The following is a 19,808-nucleotide window of genomic DNA, read 5'->3' as shown; positions in this document are numbered from 1 at the left end:
CATCATACAGGAACTGTCATTCAGTTCCTGTATTAATCAGACTCTTCAGTAGAAGAAATACAATTACATTTTTTCAAGGGCTTTTTTTTTTGCAACAAAAAAAGGAAGGAAGGGAGAAACGGGGGGGGGGGGGGGGGGAAGGAGGAGAGAAGAGGGAATAGGATTTGTTATCCAATCTACAAAGGGAAGTAATCCAATCCAACATCTCCAGTGTGTTTCAACTGTGTCTCATCTCCCTATCAGATGTACACTACTGTTCAAATTTTGGGGTCACTTAGAAATGTCCTTGTTTTTGAAAGAAAAGTAAATTTTTTGTCCATTAAAATAACATCAAATTGATCAGAAATACAGTGTAGACATTGTTAATGTTGTAAATGACTGTTGTAGCTGGAAAGGGAGTTGTACACAGCGTTGTACGAGATCTTCAGTTTCTTGGAAATTTCTCACATGGAATAGCCTTCATTTCTCAGAACAAGAATAGACTGACGTGTTTCAGACGAAAGTTTGTTTGTTTCTGGCCATTTTGAGCCTGTAATCGAACCCACAAATGCTGATGCTCCAGATACTTAACTAGTCTAAAGAAGGCCAGTTTTATTGCTTCTTTAATCAGTACAATAGTTTTCAGCTGCGCTAACATAGTTGCAAAAGGGTTTTCTAATGTCCAATTAGCCTTTTCAAATGATAAACTTGGATTAGCTAACACAACGTGCCATTGGAACACAGGAGTGATGGTTGCTGATAATGGGCCTCTGTAAACCTGTGTAGATATTCCATAAAAAATTTGCCGTTTCCAGCTACAATAGTCTTTTACAACATTAACAACGTCTACACTGTATTTCTGATCAATTTGATGTTATTTTAATGGACAAAAAATGTGCTTTTCTTTCAAAAACAAGGATATTTCTAGGTGACCCCAAACTTTTGAACGGTAGTGTACCTCCAGAAAAACTGCTCATGATCAGAACACTGAGCTGCCTGCACGGTGACATAGTCTGGCTAATCACTGGAGAGACCCAGTCTGGCTAATCACTGGAGAGACCCATTCTGGCTAATCACTGGAGAGACCCAGTCTGGCTAATCACTGGAGAGACCCAGTCTGGCTAATCACTGGAGAGACCCAGTCTGGCTAATCACTGGAGAGACCCAGTCTGGCTAATCACTGGAGAGACCCAGTCTGGCTAATCACTGGAAAGACCCAGTCTGGCTAATCACTGGAAAGACCCAGTCTGGCTAAAAACTGGAGAGACCCAGTCTGGCTAATCACTGGAGAGACCCAGTCTGGCTAATCACTGGAGAGACCCAGTCTGGCTAATCACTGGAGAGACCCAGTCTGGCTAATCACTGGAGAGACCCAGTCTGGCTAATCACTGGAGAGACCCAGTCTGGCTAATCACTGGAGAGACCCAGTCTGGCTAATCACTGGAGAGACCCAGTCTGGCTAATCACTGGAGAGACCCAATCTGGCTAATCACTGGAGAGACCCAGTCTGGCTAATCACTGGAGAGCCACAGTCTGGCTAATCACTGGAGAGACACAGTCTGGCTAATCACTGGAGAGACAATGGGGGTTTCTCAATATGCATACTGTGCTCCACACCCCCATGCCCCGAGGGCATTCTTTGAGGGCATTCTCTTGAGTATGTTATTATTAGAATGAGAGTGTGGAGAACAAATACATTTTACATTTGAGAAGCACTGCGCACTCTTGTGCTACTGCATTACAATCTCGCTCTCAACGTCAGCAGGACAAAGGAGCTTATCGTGGTCTACAGGAAACAGAGGGGCGAGCACACCCCCATCCACACCGACGGGGCTATAGTGGAGCTGGTCGAGTGCTTCAAGTTCCTCAGTGTCCACATCACTTAGGAATTAACATGTTCCTGACACACCCACCCAGTCGTGAAGAGGGCACCATAGCACCTCTTCCAACCTCAGAAAGCTGAAAAGATTTGGCATGGGCCCTCAGGTCCTCAAAAACTTCTACAGCTGCACCATTGAGAGCATCTTGACTGGCTGCATCACCGCCTGGTATGGCAACTGCAAGGCACCAGACTGCAAGGCGCTACAGAGGGTGGTGAGTACGGCACAGTACATCACTGGGGCCGAACTCCCTGCCATCCAGGACCTCTATACCAGGCGGTGTCAGAAGGCCCAAAATATTTTGAAAGACTCCAGCCACGCAAGACATAGACTGTGCTCTCTGCTACCGCACAGCAAGCAGTATCAGTGCACCAAGCCTGGAACCAACAGGACCCTGAACTGCTTCTACCCACAAGCTATAAGACTGCTAAACAAGACGGGTAAATAGCTAATCAAATGGCTACCCGCTGCTGTTACTGTCTATTATTTATCCTTTTGCATAGTCAATTTAACCCTACATGACCAAAAGTATGTGGACACCTGCTCGCCGAACATCTCATTCCAAAATCATGGGCATTAATACGGAGTTGTTCCCCCCTTTGCTGCTATAACAGCCTCTACTCTTCTGGGAAGGCTTTCCACTAGATGTTGGAACATTGCTGTGGGGACTTGCTTCCATTCAGCCACAAGAGCATTAGTGAGGTCGGGCACTGATGTTGGACGTTAGGCCTGGATCGCAGTCGGCGTTCCAATTCATCCCAAAGGTGTTTGATGGGGTTGAGGTCAGGGCTCTGTGCAGGCCAGTCAAGTTCTTATACACCAATCTCGACAAACCATTTCTGTATGGACCTCGCTTTGTGTAAGGGGGCATTGTCATGCTGAAACAGGAACGGTCTTCCCCAAATTGTTGCCACAAAGTTGGAAGCACAGAATCGTCTTGAATGTCATTGTTTGCTGTAGAGTTAAGATTTCCCTTCACTGGAACTAAGGGGCCTCGCCCGAAACATGAAAAACAGCCCCAGACCGTTATTCCTCCTCCACCAAACTTTACAGTTGGCACTATGCATTGGGGCAGATAGCGTTATCCTGCCATCCGCCAAACTCAGATTCGTCCGTCAGACTGCCAGATGGTGAAGCGTGATTCATTACTGCAGAGAATGCGTTTCCACTGCTCCAGAGTCCAATGGAGGCTAGCTTTACACCACTCCAGCCAACACTTAACATTGTGTATGGTGATCTCAGGCTTGTGAATGGCTGCTCGGCCATGGAAACCCATTTCATGAATCTCCCAACAAACAGTTATTGTGCTGACGTTGCTTCCAGAGGCAGTTTGGAACTCGTTAGTGGGTGTTGCAACCGAGGACAGCCAATTTTTACACGCTACATGCTTCAGCACTTAGTGGGCCCGCTCTGTGAGCTTGTGTGGCCTACCACTTCACGGCTAAGCCGTTGTTGCTCCTAGATGTTTCCATTGCACAATAACAGCACTTACAGTTGACCGGGGCAGCTCAAGCAGGGCAGAAATTTGACGAACTGACTTGTTGGAAAGGTGGCATCCTATGATGGTGCCACGTTGAAAGTCACTGAGCTCTTAAGTAAGGCCATTCTACTGCCAATGTTTGTCTATGGAGATTGCATGGCTGTGTGTAAAATGTTGTACAGCTGTCAGCAACAGGTGTTTCTGAAATAGCCAAATCCACAAATTGTATGGAGTGTCCACATTATTTTGTATATATAGTGTACATACACCTCAATTACCTCGTACCCCTGCACATCGGCTTGGTACCGGTACTCCTTGTACTCATACCACTTTACTTTTTCCACATTTTGTTGTGTTACAGCCTGAGCTTAAAACTTCAATTGAGATTTTGGTTCACTGACCTATACACAATATCCCATAATGTAAAAGTGGAATTTTGTTTGTAAAATGTATAAAAAATGTAAAGCTGAAATGTCTTGAGTCAATAAGTACTCAACCCCTTTGTTATAGCAAGCCTAAATAAGTTCAGGAGTAAAAAGTGTTTCACAAGTCACATAATAAGTTGCAGGGACTAGAGGTCGACCGATTAATCGGAATGGCCGATTAATTAGGGCCGATTTCAAGTTTTCATAACAATCGGAAATCGGTATTTTTGGCCGCCGATTTTTTTTATTTTTTTTACACCTTTATTTAACTAGGCAAGTCAGTTAAGAACACATTCTTATTTTCAATGATGGCCTAGGAATGTTGGGTTAACTGCCTTGTTCAGGGGCAGAATGACAGATTTTTACCTTGTCAGCTCAGGGATTCAATCTTGCAACCTTACGGATAACTAGTCCAACGCTCTAACCACCTACTTTACATTGCACTCCACGAGGTTACGCGAATGCATAAGAAGTCAAGGTAAGTTGCTAGCTAGCACTAAACTTATCTTATAAAAAACAATCAATCAATCATAATCACTAGTTAACTACACATGGTTGATGATATTACTAGTTTATCTAGCCTGTCCTGCGTTGCATATAACCGCTTAGGTACACGTTGCTCCAACCATAAACATCAATGCCTTTCTTAAAATCAATACACAAGTGTATATTTTTAAACCTGCATATTTAGTTAATATTGCCTGCTAACATGAATTTCTTTTAACTAGGGAAAATGAGTCACTTTTCTTGCAAACAGAGTCAGGGTATATGCAGCAGTTTGGGCCGCCTGGCTCATTGCGAACTGTGAAGACTATTTCTTCCTAACAAAGACAGCCGACTTCGCCAAACGGGGATGATTTAACAAAAGCGCATTTGCGAAAAAAGCACAATCGTTGCACGACTGTACCTAACCATAAACATCAATGCCTTTCTTAAAATCAATACACAGAAGTATATATTTTTAAACCTGCATACTTAGCTAAAATAAATCCAGGTTAGCAGGCAATATTAACCAGGTGAAATTGTGTCATTTTGCGTTCATTGCACGCAGTCAGGGAATATGCAACAGTTTGGGCCGCCTGGCTCGTTGTGAACTAATTTGCCAGAATTTTACGTAATTATGACATAACATTGAGGGTTGTGCAATGTAACCGGAATAACGTTTTGTTTTCGAGATGATAGTTTCCGGATTCGACCATATTAATGACCTAAGGCTCGTGTTTCTGTGTGTTATTATGTTATAATTAAGTCTATGATTTGATAGAGCAGTCTGACTGAGCAGTGGTAGGCAGCAGCACGCTCGTAAGCATTCATTCAAAATAGCACTTTCGTGCGTTTTGCTAGCAGCCCTTCGCAATGCATTGCGCTGTTTATGACTTCAAGCCTGTCAACTCCCAAGACGAGGCTTATGTAACCCATGTGAAATGGCTAGCTAGTTAGCCGGGTGCACGCTAATAGCGTTTCAAACGTCACTCGCTCTGAGACTTGGAGTAGTTGTTTCCCCTTCCTGTACATGGGTAACGCTGCTTCGAGGGTGGCTGTTGTCGATGTGTTCCTGGTTCAAGCCCAGGTAGGAGCGAGGAGAGGGACGGAAGCTATACTGTTACACTGGCAATACTAAAGTGCCTATAAGAACATCCAATAGTCAAAGGTATATGAAATACAAATCGTATAGAGAGAAATAGTCCTATAATTCCTATAATAACTACAACCTAAAACATCTTACCTGGGAATAGTGAAGACTCATGTTAAAAGGAACCACCAGCTTTCATATGTTCTCATGTTCTGAGCAAGGAACTTAAACGTTAGCTTTTTTACATGGCACATATTGCACTTTTACTTTCTTCTCCAACACTTTGTTTTTGCATTATTTAAACCAAATTGAACATGTTTCATTATTTATTTGAGGCTAAATTGATTTTATTGATGTATTATATTAAGTTAAAATAAGTGTTCATTCAGTATTGTTGTAATTGTCATTATTACAAATAAATAAATACAAATAAAAAAATAAATCGGCCGATTAATTGGCAGCGGCGTTTTTGGGCCGCCAATAATCGGCATCGGTATCGGCGTTGAAAAATCATAATCGGCCGACCTCTAGCAGGGACTGATTCTGTGCACAATAATAGTGTTTAACAAGGTCTTTGAGTGACTACCTCATCTCTGTTCCCCACACGTACAATTATCTGTAAAGACCAGGGAGGTTTTCCAATGTCTTGCAAAGAAGGGCACCTATTCGTAGATGGGTAAAAATATAAGCAGATATTGAATATCCCTTTGAGCATGGTGAAGTTATTAATTACACTTTGGATGATGTATCAATACACCCAGTCACTACAAAGATACAGGCGTCCTTCCTAACTCAGTTGCTGACGAGGAAGGAAACTACTCAGGGATTTCACCATGAGGCCAATGGTGACTTTAAAACAGTTACAGAGTTTGATGTTTGGGATATGAGAAAACTGAGGATGGATGAACAACATTGTAGTTACTCCACAACACTAACCTAAATGACAGAGTGAAAAGAAGGAAGCCTGCACAGAATAAAAAATATCCCAAAACATGCATCCTCTTTGCAACACCGCACTAAAGTAATACTGCAAAAAAATGTGTCAAAGAAAATAACGCTTTGTCCTGAATACAAAATGTTATGTTTGTGGCAAATCCAACACAACTCATCACTGAGTACCACTTTTCATATTTTCAAGCATGGTGGTGGCTGCATCATGTTATGGGTATGCTTGTCATTGTCAAGGACTAGGAAGTTTATTTTATGATAAATAAATAAATGGAATACAGCTATAAGCACAGGCAAAATCCTAGTGGAAAACCTTGTTCAGTCTGCTTTCCAAATTCACCTTTCAGCAGGACAATAATCTAAAACACAAGGTCAAATATACACTGGAGTTACTTACCAAGACGACATTGAATGTTCCTGAGTGGCCTAGTTACAGTTTTGACTTAAATCGGCTTGACAATCTATAGCAAGACTTGAAAATGGCTGTCCAGCAAAGATCAACAATCAACTTGACAGAACTTGAAGAATCTTTAAAAGAATAATGGGCAAATATTGTACAATCCAGGTGTGCAAAGCTCTTAAGAGACATACCCCAAAAAGACACACAGCTGTAATCTCTGTCAAACGTGCTTCAACAAAGTATTGACTCAGGGGTGTGAATACTTATATAAATTATATATTTATGTTTAAAAAAAATCTATATATTTTCCAAAATGTAAATGTTTTCACTTTGTCATTATGTGTACATGGGTGAATCCATTTGAATTCAGTCTGTAACTGTGGAATAAATCAAGGGGTATGAATACATTCTGAATGCAATGTACAATAGCCATGCTATTTTCACTCATCATTGTTTTTCACTGTGTATTTATTCCTCGTGTCACTAGTTCAATTATTATAAATCAACGCTGTATTGTTACCTGTATTGTTACCTGTACAGTACCTGTATTGTTAACTGTACAGCACCTGTATTGTTACCTGTATTGTTAGTACCTGTACATGTATTGTTACCTGTATTGTTAGTACCTGTACCTGTATTGTTACCTGTACAGTACCTGTATTGTTACCTGTACAGTACCTGTATTGTTACCTGTACAGTACCTGTATTGTTACCGGTATTGTTACCGGTATTGTTACCTGTACAGTACCTGTATTGTTACCTGTATTGTTACCTGTGTTGTTACCTGTATTGTTACCTGTACAGTACCTGTATTGTTACCTGTACAGTACCTGTACAGTACCTGTACAGTGTGCAAGATGAAAGAGGAGACTCGCGATGTAGCAGGGCTTGTTCTCCACAGTGCAGAAGGGTTTGTGTGTGTGTTGTGTACAGATGGGCTGAGACTCACGATGTAGCAGGGCTCGCAGTAGGCCTTCTTCTCCACGGCGTAGAAGGGTTTACCGCGCAGCCTGCCACTGCAGGTCATGCAGATGAAGCAGTCCACGTGGAAGACCTGGTCCATGGCGGTACAGCCGGTACCCTCACCCACCACATTATCCCCACAGCTGGCACACCGCCCTGGGGTAGAGGAGGAGAATTAGACCCTCTGTCCACAGGCCTGTCTGTCTGTCTGTCTGTCTGTTTAAAGGAGGAGGAGGAGAGTTAGACTCTCTGTCCACAGGTCTGTCTGTCTGGCTGGCTACGTTAACATGGCAACATGCTCTCTCAACACGCTACCATGACAACATGCTCTCAGCTAATGTATAGATAGATGTATGCTTCAATTTCTATCAGAGAAAACAACACGCTCTCTGAACACACATTACCATGACAACACACTCTCCCATGACAACACGCTATCTGAACACACATTACCACGACAACACACTCTCTGTACACACGTTAACATGACAACACCCTCTCTGAACACGTTAACATGACAACACGCTCTCTGAACACGTTACCATGACAACACACTCTGAACATAATTACCATGACAACACATTCTCTGTACACACGTTAACATGACAACACGCTCTCTGTACACACATTACCATGACAACACACTCTCTGAATACGTTAACATGACAGACAACACGCTCTCTGTACACACATTACCATGACAACATGCTCTCTGAACACGTTAACATGACAACACACTGTCTGTACATACATTACCATGACAACACGCTCTCTGTACACGTTAACATGACAACATGCTCTCTGAATATGTTACCATGACAACACACTCTCTGAACAAACGTTGACATGACAACACGCTCTCTGAACACACATTAACATGACAACACGCTCTCTGAACACACATGACCATGACAACATGCTCTCTGAACATGTTAACATGACAACACCCTCTCTGTACACACGTTACCATGACAACACCCTCTCTGTACACACGTTGCAATGACAACACGCTCTCTGTACAAGTTAACATGACAACACGCTCTCTGAATACGTTAACATGACAACACGCTCTCTGAATACGTTACCATGACAACGCACTCTCTGAATACGTTACCATGACAACACACTCTCTGAATATGTTACCATGACAACACACTTTCTGAATATGTTAACATGACAACACACTCTGTACACACATTACCATGACAACACGCTCTCTGTACAACCAACTAATACTACTAGCCCTAGTTGAACCCTTTAACCCTAGTTTAACCCTAACTAACTGATACTACTAATCCTTGTTTAACCCTAACCAACTGATACTACTAGTCCTAGTTTAACCAACTGATACTACTAGTCCTAGTTTAACCAACTGATACTACTAGTCCTAGTTTAACCCTAACCAACTGATACTACTAGTCCTAGTTTAACCAACTGATACTACTAATCCTAGTTTAACCCTAACCAACTGATACTACTAGTCCTAACCCTAACCAACTGATACTACTAGTCCTAACCCTAACCAACTGATACTACTAGTCCTAACCCTAACCAACTGATACTACTAGTCCAAGCCTAACCCTAACCAACAACACACTCTCTGTACACATGTTAACATGACAACACACTCTCTGAACATAATTACCATGACAACACATTCTCTGTACACACGTTAACATGACAACACGCTCTCTGCACACATTAACATGACAACACGCTCTCTGTACACACATTACCATGACAACACGCTCTCTGAATACGTTAACATGACAACACGCTCTCTGTACACTCGTTACCATGACAACACACTCTCTGAACACACGTTAACATGACAACAAACTCTCTGCACACGTTAACATGAGCACACGCTCTCTGAACACATTAACATGACAACACCCTCTCTGAACACACATTACCATGACAACACACTCTCTGAACACACATTACCATGACAACACACTCTCTGAACATGTTAACATGACAACACACTGTCTGTACACACATTACCATGACATCACGCTCTATGTACACGTTAACATGACAACACGCTCTCTGTACACTCTTTACCATGACAACACACTCTCTGTACACGTTAACATTTCCAGAACTCCAATTTGAGCAGCAGCAGCTGAAAAATGAGCTCCTACAAATATTGAAATTTACATGGTTTTTAGAGTGAAGTACATCGGAAAAAAGCAAAAGAAAACTGCAAGCCTGAAGAGGAGAAAAAACAAGCAACAAACAAAGAAGATAGGCTTTTGAAAAATAACTATTTTTCATAAAATTGTAGTTATCTTAGCTAGCTGAATTGTTTACCAGTTGCTAAGCAGTTGCTAGGGACTCTTTTGGAAGAAGCTAGCTAGCTAACGAAGAACAACAAAGAATATCTAGTTAACAGAAGAAAAGAAAGAGAAAATCAGGACAGAAGAAAAAGGATATCAAAGTAAAACAGTTCTCTAAAGACACAAGAGACAATAATACAAGAAACAACACTTCTGTAGCTTGTCAGCTATGTGTCTGTCTATCCCTGTTCTCTCTCCTCTGCACAGGCCATACAAACGCTTCACACCGCGTGGCCGCTGCCACTCTAACCTGGTGGTCCCAGCGCGCACGACCCACGTGGAGTTCCAGGTCTCCGGCAGCCTCTGGAACTGCCGGTCTGCAGCCAACAAGGCTGAGTTCATCTCAGCCTATGCTACCCTCCAGTCCCTAGACTTCCGCTGACGGAAACATGGATTACCACAGATAACACTGCTACTCCTACTGCTCTCTCTTCGTCTGCCCACGTGTTCTCGCATACCCCTAGAGCATCGAGCCAGAGGGGTGGTGGCACTGGAATCCTCATCTCTCCCAAGTGGACATTCTCTCTTTCTCCCCTGACCTATCTGTCTATCTCCTCATTTGAATTCCATGCTGTCACAGTTACCAGCCCTTTCAAGCTTAACATCCTTATCATTTATCGCCCTCCAGGTTCCCATGGAGAGTTCATCAATGAGCTTGACGCCTTGATAAGTTCCTTTCCTGAAGATGGCTCACCTCTCACAGTTCTGGGTGACTTTAACCTCCCCACGTCTACCTTCGACTCATTCCTCTCTGCCTCCTTCTTTCCACTCCTCTCCTCTTTTGACCTCACCCTCTCACCTTCCCCCCCTACTCACAAGGCAGGCAATACGCTTGACCTCATCTTTACTAGATGCTGTTCTTCCACTAATCTCATTGCAACTCCCCTCCAAATCTCCGACCACTACCTTGTATCCTTTTCCCTCTTGCTCTCATCCAACACTTCTCACTCTGCCCCTACTCGGATGGTATTGCGCCATCCCAACCTTCGCTCTCTCTCTCCCGCTACTCTCTCCTCTTCCATCCTATCATCTCTTCCCTCTGCTCAAACCTTCTCCAACCTATCTCCTGATTCTGCCTCCTCAACCCTCCTCTCCTCCCTTTCTGCATCCTTTGATTTTCTCTGTCCCCTATCCTCCAGGCCGGCTCGGTCCTCCCCTCCTGCTCCGTGGCTCGACGACTCACTACGAGCTCACAGAACAGGGCTCCGGACAGCCGAGCTGAAATGGAGGAAAACTCGCCTCCCTGCGGACCTGGCATCCTTTCACTCCCTCCTCTCTACATTCTCCTCTTCTGTCTCTGCTGCTAAAGCCACTTTCTACCACTCTAAATTCCAAGCATCTGCCTCTAACCCTAGGAAGCTCTTTGCTACCTTCTCCTCCCTCCTGAATCCTCCTCCCCTCCCCCCCTCCTCCCTCTCTGCGGATGACTTCGTCAACCATTTTGAAAAGAAGGTTGACGATATCCGATCCTCGTTTGCTAAGTCAAACGACACCGCTGGTCCTGCTCACACTGCCCTACCCTGTGCTTTGACCTCTTTCTCCCCTCTCTCTCCAGATGAAATCTTGCGTCTTGTGACGGCCGGCCGCCCAACAACCTGCCAACTTGACCCTATCCCCTCCTCTCTTCTCCAGACCATTTCCGGAGACCTTCTCCCCTTCCTCACCTCGCTCATCAACTCATCCTTGACCGCTGGCTACGTCCCTTCCGTCTTCAAGAGAGCGAGAGTTGCACCCCTTCTGAAAAAAACCTACACTCGATCCCTCCGATGTCAACAACTACAGACCAGTATCCCTTCTTTCTTTTCTCTCCAAAACTCTTGAACGTGCCGTCCTTGGCCAGCTCTCCTGCTATCTCTCTCAGAATGACCTTCTTGATCCTCATCAGTCAGGTTTCAAGACTGGGCATTCAACTGAGACTGCTCTTCTCTGTGTCACGGAGGCTCTCCGCACTGCTAAAGCTAACTCTCTCTCCTCTGCTCTCATCCTTCTAGACCTATCTGCTGCCTTTGATACTGTGAACCATCAGATCCTCCTCTCCACCCTCTCCGAGTTGGGCATCTCCGGCGCGGCCCACGCTTGGATTGCATCCTACCTGACAGGTCGCTCCTACCAGGTGGCGTGGCGAGAATCTGTCTCCGCACCATGCGCTCTCACCACTGGTGTCCCCCAGGGCTCTGTTCTAGGCCCTCTCCTATTCTCGCTATACACCAAGTCACTTGGCTCTGTCATATCCTCACATGGTCTCTCCTATCATTGCTATGCAGACGACACACAATTAATCTTCTCCTTTCCCCCTTCTGATAACCAGGCGGCGAATCGCATCTCTGCATGTCTGTCAGACATATCAGTGTGGATGACGGATCACCAGCTCAAGCTGAACCTCGGCAAGACGGAGCTGCTCTTCCTCCCGGGGAAGGACTGCCCCTTCCATGATCTCGCCATCATGGTTGACAACTCCCTTGTGTCCTCCTCCCAGAGTGCTAAGAACCTTGGCGTGATCCTGGACAACACCCTGTCGTTCTCCACTAACATCAAGGCGGTGACCCGATCCTGTAGGTTCATGCTCTACAACATTCGCAGAGTACGACCCTGCCTCACACAGGAAGCGGCGCAGGTCCTAATCCAGGCACTTGTCATCTCCCGTCTGGATTACTGCAACTCGCTGTTGGCTGGGCTCCCTGCCTGTGCCATTAAACCCCTACAACTCATCCAGAACGCCGCAGCCCGTCTGGTGTTCAACCTTCCCAAGTTCTCTCACGTCACCCCGCTCCTCCGCTCTCTCCACTGGCTTCCAGTTGAAGCTCGCATCCGCTACAAGACCATGGTGATTGCCTACGGAGCTGTGAAGGGAACGGCACCTCCATACCTTCAGGCTCTGATCAGGCCCTACACCCAAACAAGGGCACTGCGTTCATCCACCTCTGGCCTGCTGGCCCCCCTACCTCTGAGGAAGCACAGTTCCTGCTCAGCCCAGTCAAAACTGTTCGCTGCTCTGGCACCCCAATGGTGGAACAAGCTCCCTCACGACGCCAGGACAGCGGAGTCAATCACCACCTTCCGGAGACGCCTGAAACCCCACCTCTTTAAGGAATACCTAGGATAGGATAAAGTAATCCTTCTAACCCCCCCTTAAAAGATTTAGATGCACTATTGTAAAGTGGTTGTTCCACTGGATATCATAAGGTGAATGCACCAATTTGTAAGTCGCTCTGGATAAGAGCGTCTGCTAAATGACTTAAATGAAATGAAATGAAAACATGACAACACGCTCTCTGAATATGTTACCATGACAACACACTCTCTGAACAAACGTTAACATGACAACACGCTCTCTGAACACACATTACCATGACAACATGCTCTCTGAACACGTTAACATGACAACATCCTCTCTGTACACACGTTACCATGACAACACGCTCTCTGTACACGTTAACATGACAACACCCTCTCTGTACACGTTAACATGACAACACGCTCTCTGTACACGTTAACATGACAACACGCTCTCTGTACACGTTAACATGACAACACGCTCTCTGAATACGTTACCATGACAACACACTCTCTGAATACGTTACCATGACAACACACTCTCTGAATACATTAACATGACAACACACTCTCTGAATACGTTACCATGACAAAACACTTTCTGAATATGTTAACATGACAACACACTCTGTACACACGTTACCATGACAACAAGCTCTCTGTACAACCAACTAATACTACTAGCCCTAGTTTAACCCTTTAACCCTAGTTTAACCCTAACCAACTGATACTACTAGTCCTAGTTTAACCCTAACCAACTGATACTACTAGTCCTAGTTTAACCAACTGATACTACTAATCCTAGTTTAACCCTAACCAACTGATAGTCCTAGTTTAACCCTAACCAACTGATACTACTAGTCCTAGTTTAACACTAACCAACTGATACTACTAATCCTAGTTTAACCCTAACCAACTGATATTCCTAATCCTAGTCCAAACCCTAAGCAACTGATACTACTCGTCCAAACCCTAACAAACAGATACTACTAGTCCAAGCCTAACCCTAACCAAATGATACTACTAGTCCAAGACTAACCCTAACCAACTGATACTACTAGTCCTAACCAACTGAAACTACCAGTCCAAGCCTAACCCTAACCAACTGATACTACTAGTCCTAACCCTACACAACTGATTCTACTAGTCCTAGCCCTAACCAACTGATACTACTAGTCCTAACCCTAACCAACTGATACTACTAGTCCAAGCCTAACCAACAGATACTACTAGTCCTAACCCTAACCAACTGATAATACTAGTCCTAACCCTAACCAACTGATACTACTAGTCCTAACCCTAACCAACTGATACTACTAGTCCAACCATAACCAACTGATACTACTAGTCCAAACCCTAACCAACTTATACTACTAGTCAAAGCCTAACCCTAACCAACTGATACTACTAGTCCAAGCCTAACAATAACCAACTGATACTACTAGTCCAAGACTAACCCTAACCAACAGATACTACTAGTCCAAGACTAAGCCTAACCAACTGATACTACTAGTCCTAACCCTAACCAACTGAAACTACCAGTCCAAGCCTAACCCTAACCAACTGATACTACTAGTCCTAACCCTAACCAACTGATACTACTAGTCCTAACCCTAACCAACTTATACTACTAGTCCTAACCCTAACCAACTGAAACTACCAGTCCAAGCCTAACCAACTGATACTACTAGTCCTAACCCTAACCAACTGAAACTACCAGTCCAAGCCTAACCCTAACCAACTGATACTACTAGTCCTAACCCTAACCAACTGATACTACTAGTCCTAACCCTAACCAACTGATACTACGAGTCCTAACCCTAACCAACAGATACTACTAATCCTAGTCCTAACCAACTGATACTACTAGTCCAAGCCTAACTCTAACCAACTGATACTACTAATCCTTGTTTAACCCTAACCAACTGACACTACTAGTCCAACCCCTAACCAACTGATACTACTAGTCCAAACCCTAACCAACTGATACTACTAGTCCTAGTTTAACCAACTGATACTACTAATCCTAGTTTAACCCTAACCAACTGATACTACTAGTCCTAGTTTAACCCTAACCAACTGATACTACTAATCCTAGTCCTAACCAACTGATACTACTAGTCCAAGCCTAACTCTAACGAACTGATACTACTAATCCTTATTTAAACCTAACCAACTGACACTACTAGTCCAACCCCTAACCAACTGATACTAGTCGTCCAACCCCTAACAGACACTACTAGTCCAAGCCTAACCCTAACCAACTGATACTACTAGTCCTAACCCTAACCAACTGAAACTACCAGTCCAAGCCTAACCAACTGATACTACTAGTCCTAACCCTAACCAACTGAAACTACCAGTCCAAGCCTAACCCTAACCAACTGATACTACTAGTCCTAACCCTAACCAACTGATACTACTAGTCCTAACCCTAACCAACTGATACTACGAGTCCTAACCCTAACCAACAGATACTACTAATCCTAGTCCTAACCAACTGATACTACTAGTCCAAGCCTAACTCTAACCAACTGATACTACTAATCCTTGTTTAACCCTAACCAACTGACACTACTAGTCCAACCCCTAACCAACTGATACTACTAGTCCAAACCCTAACCAACTGATACTACTAGTCCTAGTTTAACCAACTGATACTACTAATCCTAGTTTAACCCTAACCAACTGATACTACTAGTCCTAGTTTAACCCTAACCAACTGATACTACTAATCCTAGTCCTAACCAACTGATACTACTAGTCCAAGCCTAACTCTAACGAACTGATACTACTAATCCTTATTTAAACCTAACCAACTGACACTACTAGTCCAACCCCTAACCAACTGATACTAGTCGTCCAACCCCTAACAGACACTACTAGTCCAAGCCTAACCCTAACCAACTGATACTACTAGTCCTAACCCTAACCAACTGAAACTACCAGTCCAAGCCTAACCAACTGATACTACTAGTCCTAACCCTAACCAACTGAAACTACCAGTCCAAGCCTAACCCTAACCAACTGATACTACTAGTCCTAACCCTAACCAACTGATACTACTAGTCCTAACCCTAACCAACTGATACTACGAGTCCTAACCCTAACCAACAGATACTACTAATCCTAGTCCTAACCAACTGATACTACTAGTCCAAGCCTAACTCTAACCAACTGATACTACTAATCCTTGTTTAACCCTAACCAACTGACACTACTAGTCCAACCCCTAACCAACTGATACTACTAGTCCAAAACCTAACCAACTGATACTACTAGTCCTAGTTTAACCAACTGATACTACTAATCCTAGTTTAACCCTAACCAACTGATACTACTAGTCCTAGTTTAACCCTAACCAACTGACACTACTAGTCCAACCCCTAACCAACTGATACTACTAGTCCAAAACCTAACCAACTGATACTACTAGTCCTAGTTTAACCAACTGATACTACTAATCCTTATTTAAACCTAACCAACTGACACTACTAGTCCAACCCCTAACCAACTGATACTACTCGTCCAACCCCTAACAGACACTACTAGTCCAAGCCTAACCCTAACCAACTGATACTACTAGTCCAAGACTAACCCTAACCAACTGATCCTACTAGTCCTAACCCTAACCAACTGAAACTACCAGTCCAAGCCTAACCCTAACCAACTGATACTACTAGTCCTAACACTACACAAATGATTCTACTAGTCCTCGCCCTAACCAACTGACACTACTAGTCCTAACCCTAACCAACTGACACTACTAGTCCTAAGCCTAACCAACTGACACTACTAGTCCTAAGCCTAACCAACTGACACTACTAGTCCTAACCCTTAATAACTGACACTACTAGTCATAACTCTAACCAACTGACATTACTAGTCCTAACCCTTACCAACTGATACTACTAGTCATAACCCTAACCAACTGACACTACTAGTCCTAACCCTTACCAACTGATACTACTAGTCCTAACCCTAACCAACTGAAACTACTAGTCCAAGCCTAACCCTAACCAACTGATACTACTAGTCCAAGACTAACCCTAACCAACTTAAACTACCAGTAAAAACTGAACCCTAACCAACTGATACTACTAGTCCTAACCCTAACCAACTGATACTACTCATCCAAGCCTAACCAACTGAAACTACCAGTCCAAGACTAACCCTAACCAACTGATACTACTAGTCCTAACACTACCCAACTGATACTACTAGTCCTTGCCCTAACCAACTGATACTACTAGTCCTAACCCTAACCAACTGATACTACTAGTCCAAGCCTAACCAACTGATACTACTAGTCCTAACCTTAACCAACTGATACTACTAGTAATAACCCTAACCATCTGATACTACTGGTCCTAACCCTAACCAACTGATACTACTAGTCCAAGACTAACACTAACCAACTGATACTACTAGTCCTAACCCTAACCAACTGAAACTACCAGTCCAGTCCAAGCCTAACCATAACCAACTGATACTACTACTTCTAACCCTAACCAACTGAAACTACCAGTCCAAGCCTAACCCTAACCAACTGATACTACTAGTCCTAACCCTAACCAACTTATACTACTAGTCCAAGCCTAACCAACTGATACTACTAGTCCTAACCTTAACCAACTGATACTACTAGTAATAACCCTAACCAACTGACACTACTAGTAATAACCCTAACCAACTGATACTACGAGTCCTAACCCTAACCAACAGATACTACTAGTCCTAACCCTAACCAACAGATACTACTAGTCCTAACCCTAACCAACTGATACTACTAGTCCTAACGCTAACCAACTGATACTACTAGTCCTAACCCTAACCAACTGATACTACTAGTCCAAGCCTAACCAACTGATACTACTAGTCCAAGACTAACCCTAACCAACTGATACTACTAGTCCAAGCCTAACCAACTGATACTACTCATCCAACCCCTAACAAACAGATACTACTAGTCCAAGACTAACCCTAACCAACTGATACTACTAGTCCTAACCCTAACCAACTGATACTACTAGTCCAAGCCTAACCAACTGATACTACTAGTCCAAGACTAACCCTAACCAACTGATACTACTAGTCCAAGCCTAACCAACTGATACTACTCATCCAACCCCTAACAAACAGATACTACTAGTCCAAGACTAACCCTAACCAACTGATACTACTAGTCCTAACCCTAACCAACTGAAACTACCAGTCCAAGCCTAACCAACTGATACTACGAGTCCTAACCCTAACCAACTGAAACTACCAGTCCAAGCCTAACCCTAACCAACTGATACTACTAGTCCTAAACCGAACCAACTAATACTACTAGTCCAAGCCTAACCAACTGAAACTACCAGTCCAAGCGTAACCCTAACCAACTGAAACTACTACTCCTAACCCTAACCAACTGATACTACTAGTCCTAACCCTAAACAACTGATACAACTAGTCCTAACCCTAACCAACTGATACTACTAGTCCTAACCCTAACCAACTGATACTACTAGTCCTAGTTTAACTAACTGATACTACTAGTCCTAGTTTAACCAACTGATACTACTAGTCCTAGCTTAACCAACTGATACTACTAGTCCTAGTTTAACCCTTACCAACTGATACTACTAGTCCTAGTTTAACCCTAACCAACTGATACTACTAGTCCTAGTTTAACCAACTGATACTACTAATCCTAGTTTAACCCTAACCAACTGATACTACTAGTCCTAGTTTAACCCTAACCAACTGATACTACTAATCCTAGTCCTAACCCTAACCAACTGATACTACTAATCCTTGTTTAACCCTAACCAACTGACACTAGTAGTCCAACCCCTAACCAACTGATACTACTAGTCCAAACCCTAACCAACTGATACTACTTGTCCAACCCCTAACAAACAGATACTACTAGTCCAAGCCTAACCCTAACCAACTGATACTACTAGTCCAAGACTAACCCTAACCAACTGATACTACTAGTCCTAACCCTAACCAACTGAAACTACCAGTCCAAGCCTAACCCTAACCAACTGATACTACTAGTCCTAACCCTACACAACTGATTCTACTAGTCCTAGCCCTAACCAACTGATACTACTAGTCCTAACCCTTACCAACAGATACTACTAGTCCTAACCCTAACCAACTGATACTACTAGTCCTTACCCTAACCAACTGAAACTACTAGTCCTAACCCTAACCAACTGATACTACTAGTCCAAACCATAACCAACTGATACTACTTGTCCAACCCCTAACAAACAGATACTACTAGTCCAAGCCTAACCCTAACCAACTGATACTACTAGTCCAAGACTAACCCTAACCAACTGATACTACTAGTCCTAACCCTAACCAACTGAAACTACCAGTCCAAGCCTAACCCTAACCAACTGATACTACTAGTCCTAACCCTACACAACTGATTCTACTAGTCCTAGCCCTAACCAACTGATACTACTAGTCCTAACCCTTACCAACAGATACTACTAGTCCTAACCCTAACCAACTGATACTACTAGTCCTTACCCTAACCAACTGAAACTACCAGTCCAAGCGTAACCCTAACCAACTGAAACTACTACTCCTAACCCTAACCAACTGATACTACTAGTCCTAACCCTAAACAACTGATACAACTAGTCCTAACCCTAACCAACTGATACTACTAGTCCTAACCCTAACCAACTGAAACTACTAGTCCTAACCCTAACCAACTGATACTACTAGTCCTAGTTTAACTAACTGATACTACTAGT

General features: G+C 43.5%; 1 protein-coding gene across 3 annotated transcripts in view; it reads right to left on the bottom strand.

Annotated features, from left to right (window-relative positions):
- The window catches only part of LOC106560617 (lipoma-preferred partner homolog), a 591,662-nt gene that overhangs the window by 145,797 nt on the left and 426,057 nt on the right, over positions 1–19,808 (bottom strand). For all 3 annotated transcript variants that reach the window (XM_045687984.1, XM_045687983.1, XM_045687985.1), the window contains one exon: positions 7,635–7,804. In XM_045687984.1, the coding sequence (XP_045543940.1) occupies positions 7,635–7,804 (170 nt within the window). The remainder of the gene's footprint in view (positions 1–7,634; positions 7,805–19,808) is intronic.

Source organism: Salmo salar, chromosome ssa10 (assembly GCF_905237065.1).
Source record: "Salmo salar chromosome ssa10, Ssal_v3.1, whole genome shotgun sequence".
NCBI lineage: Eukaryota > Metazoa > Chordata > Actinopteri > Salmoniformes > Salmonidae > Salmo > Salmo salar.
Note: the sequence above shows the minus strand (reverse complement) of the source record. Positions and strands in the feature narration are given on the sequence as shown.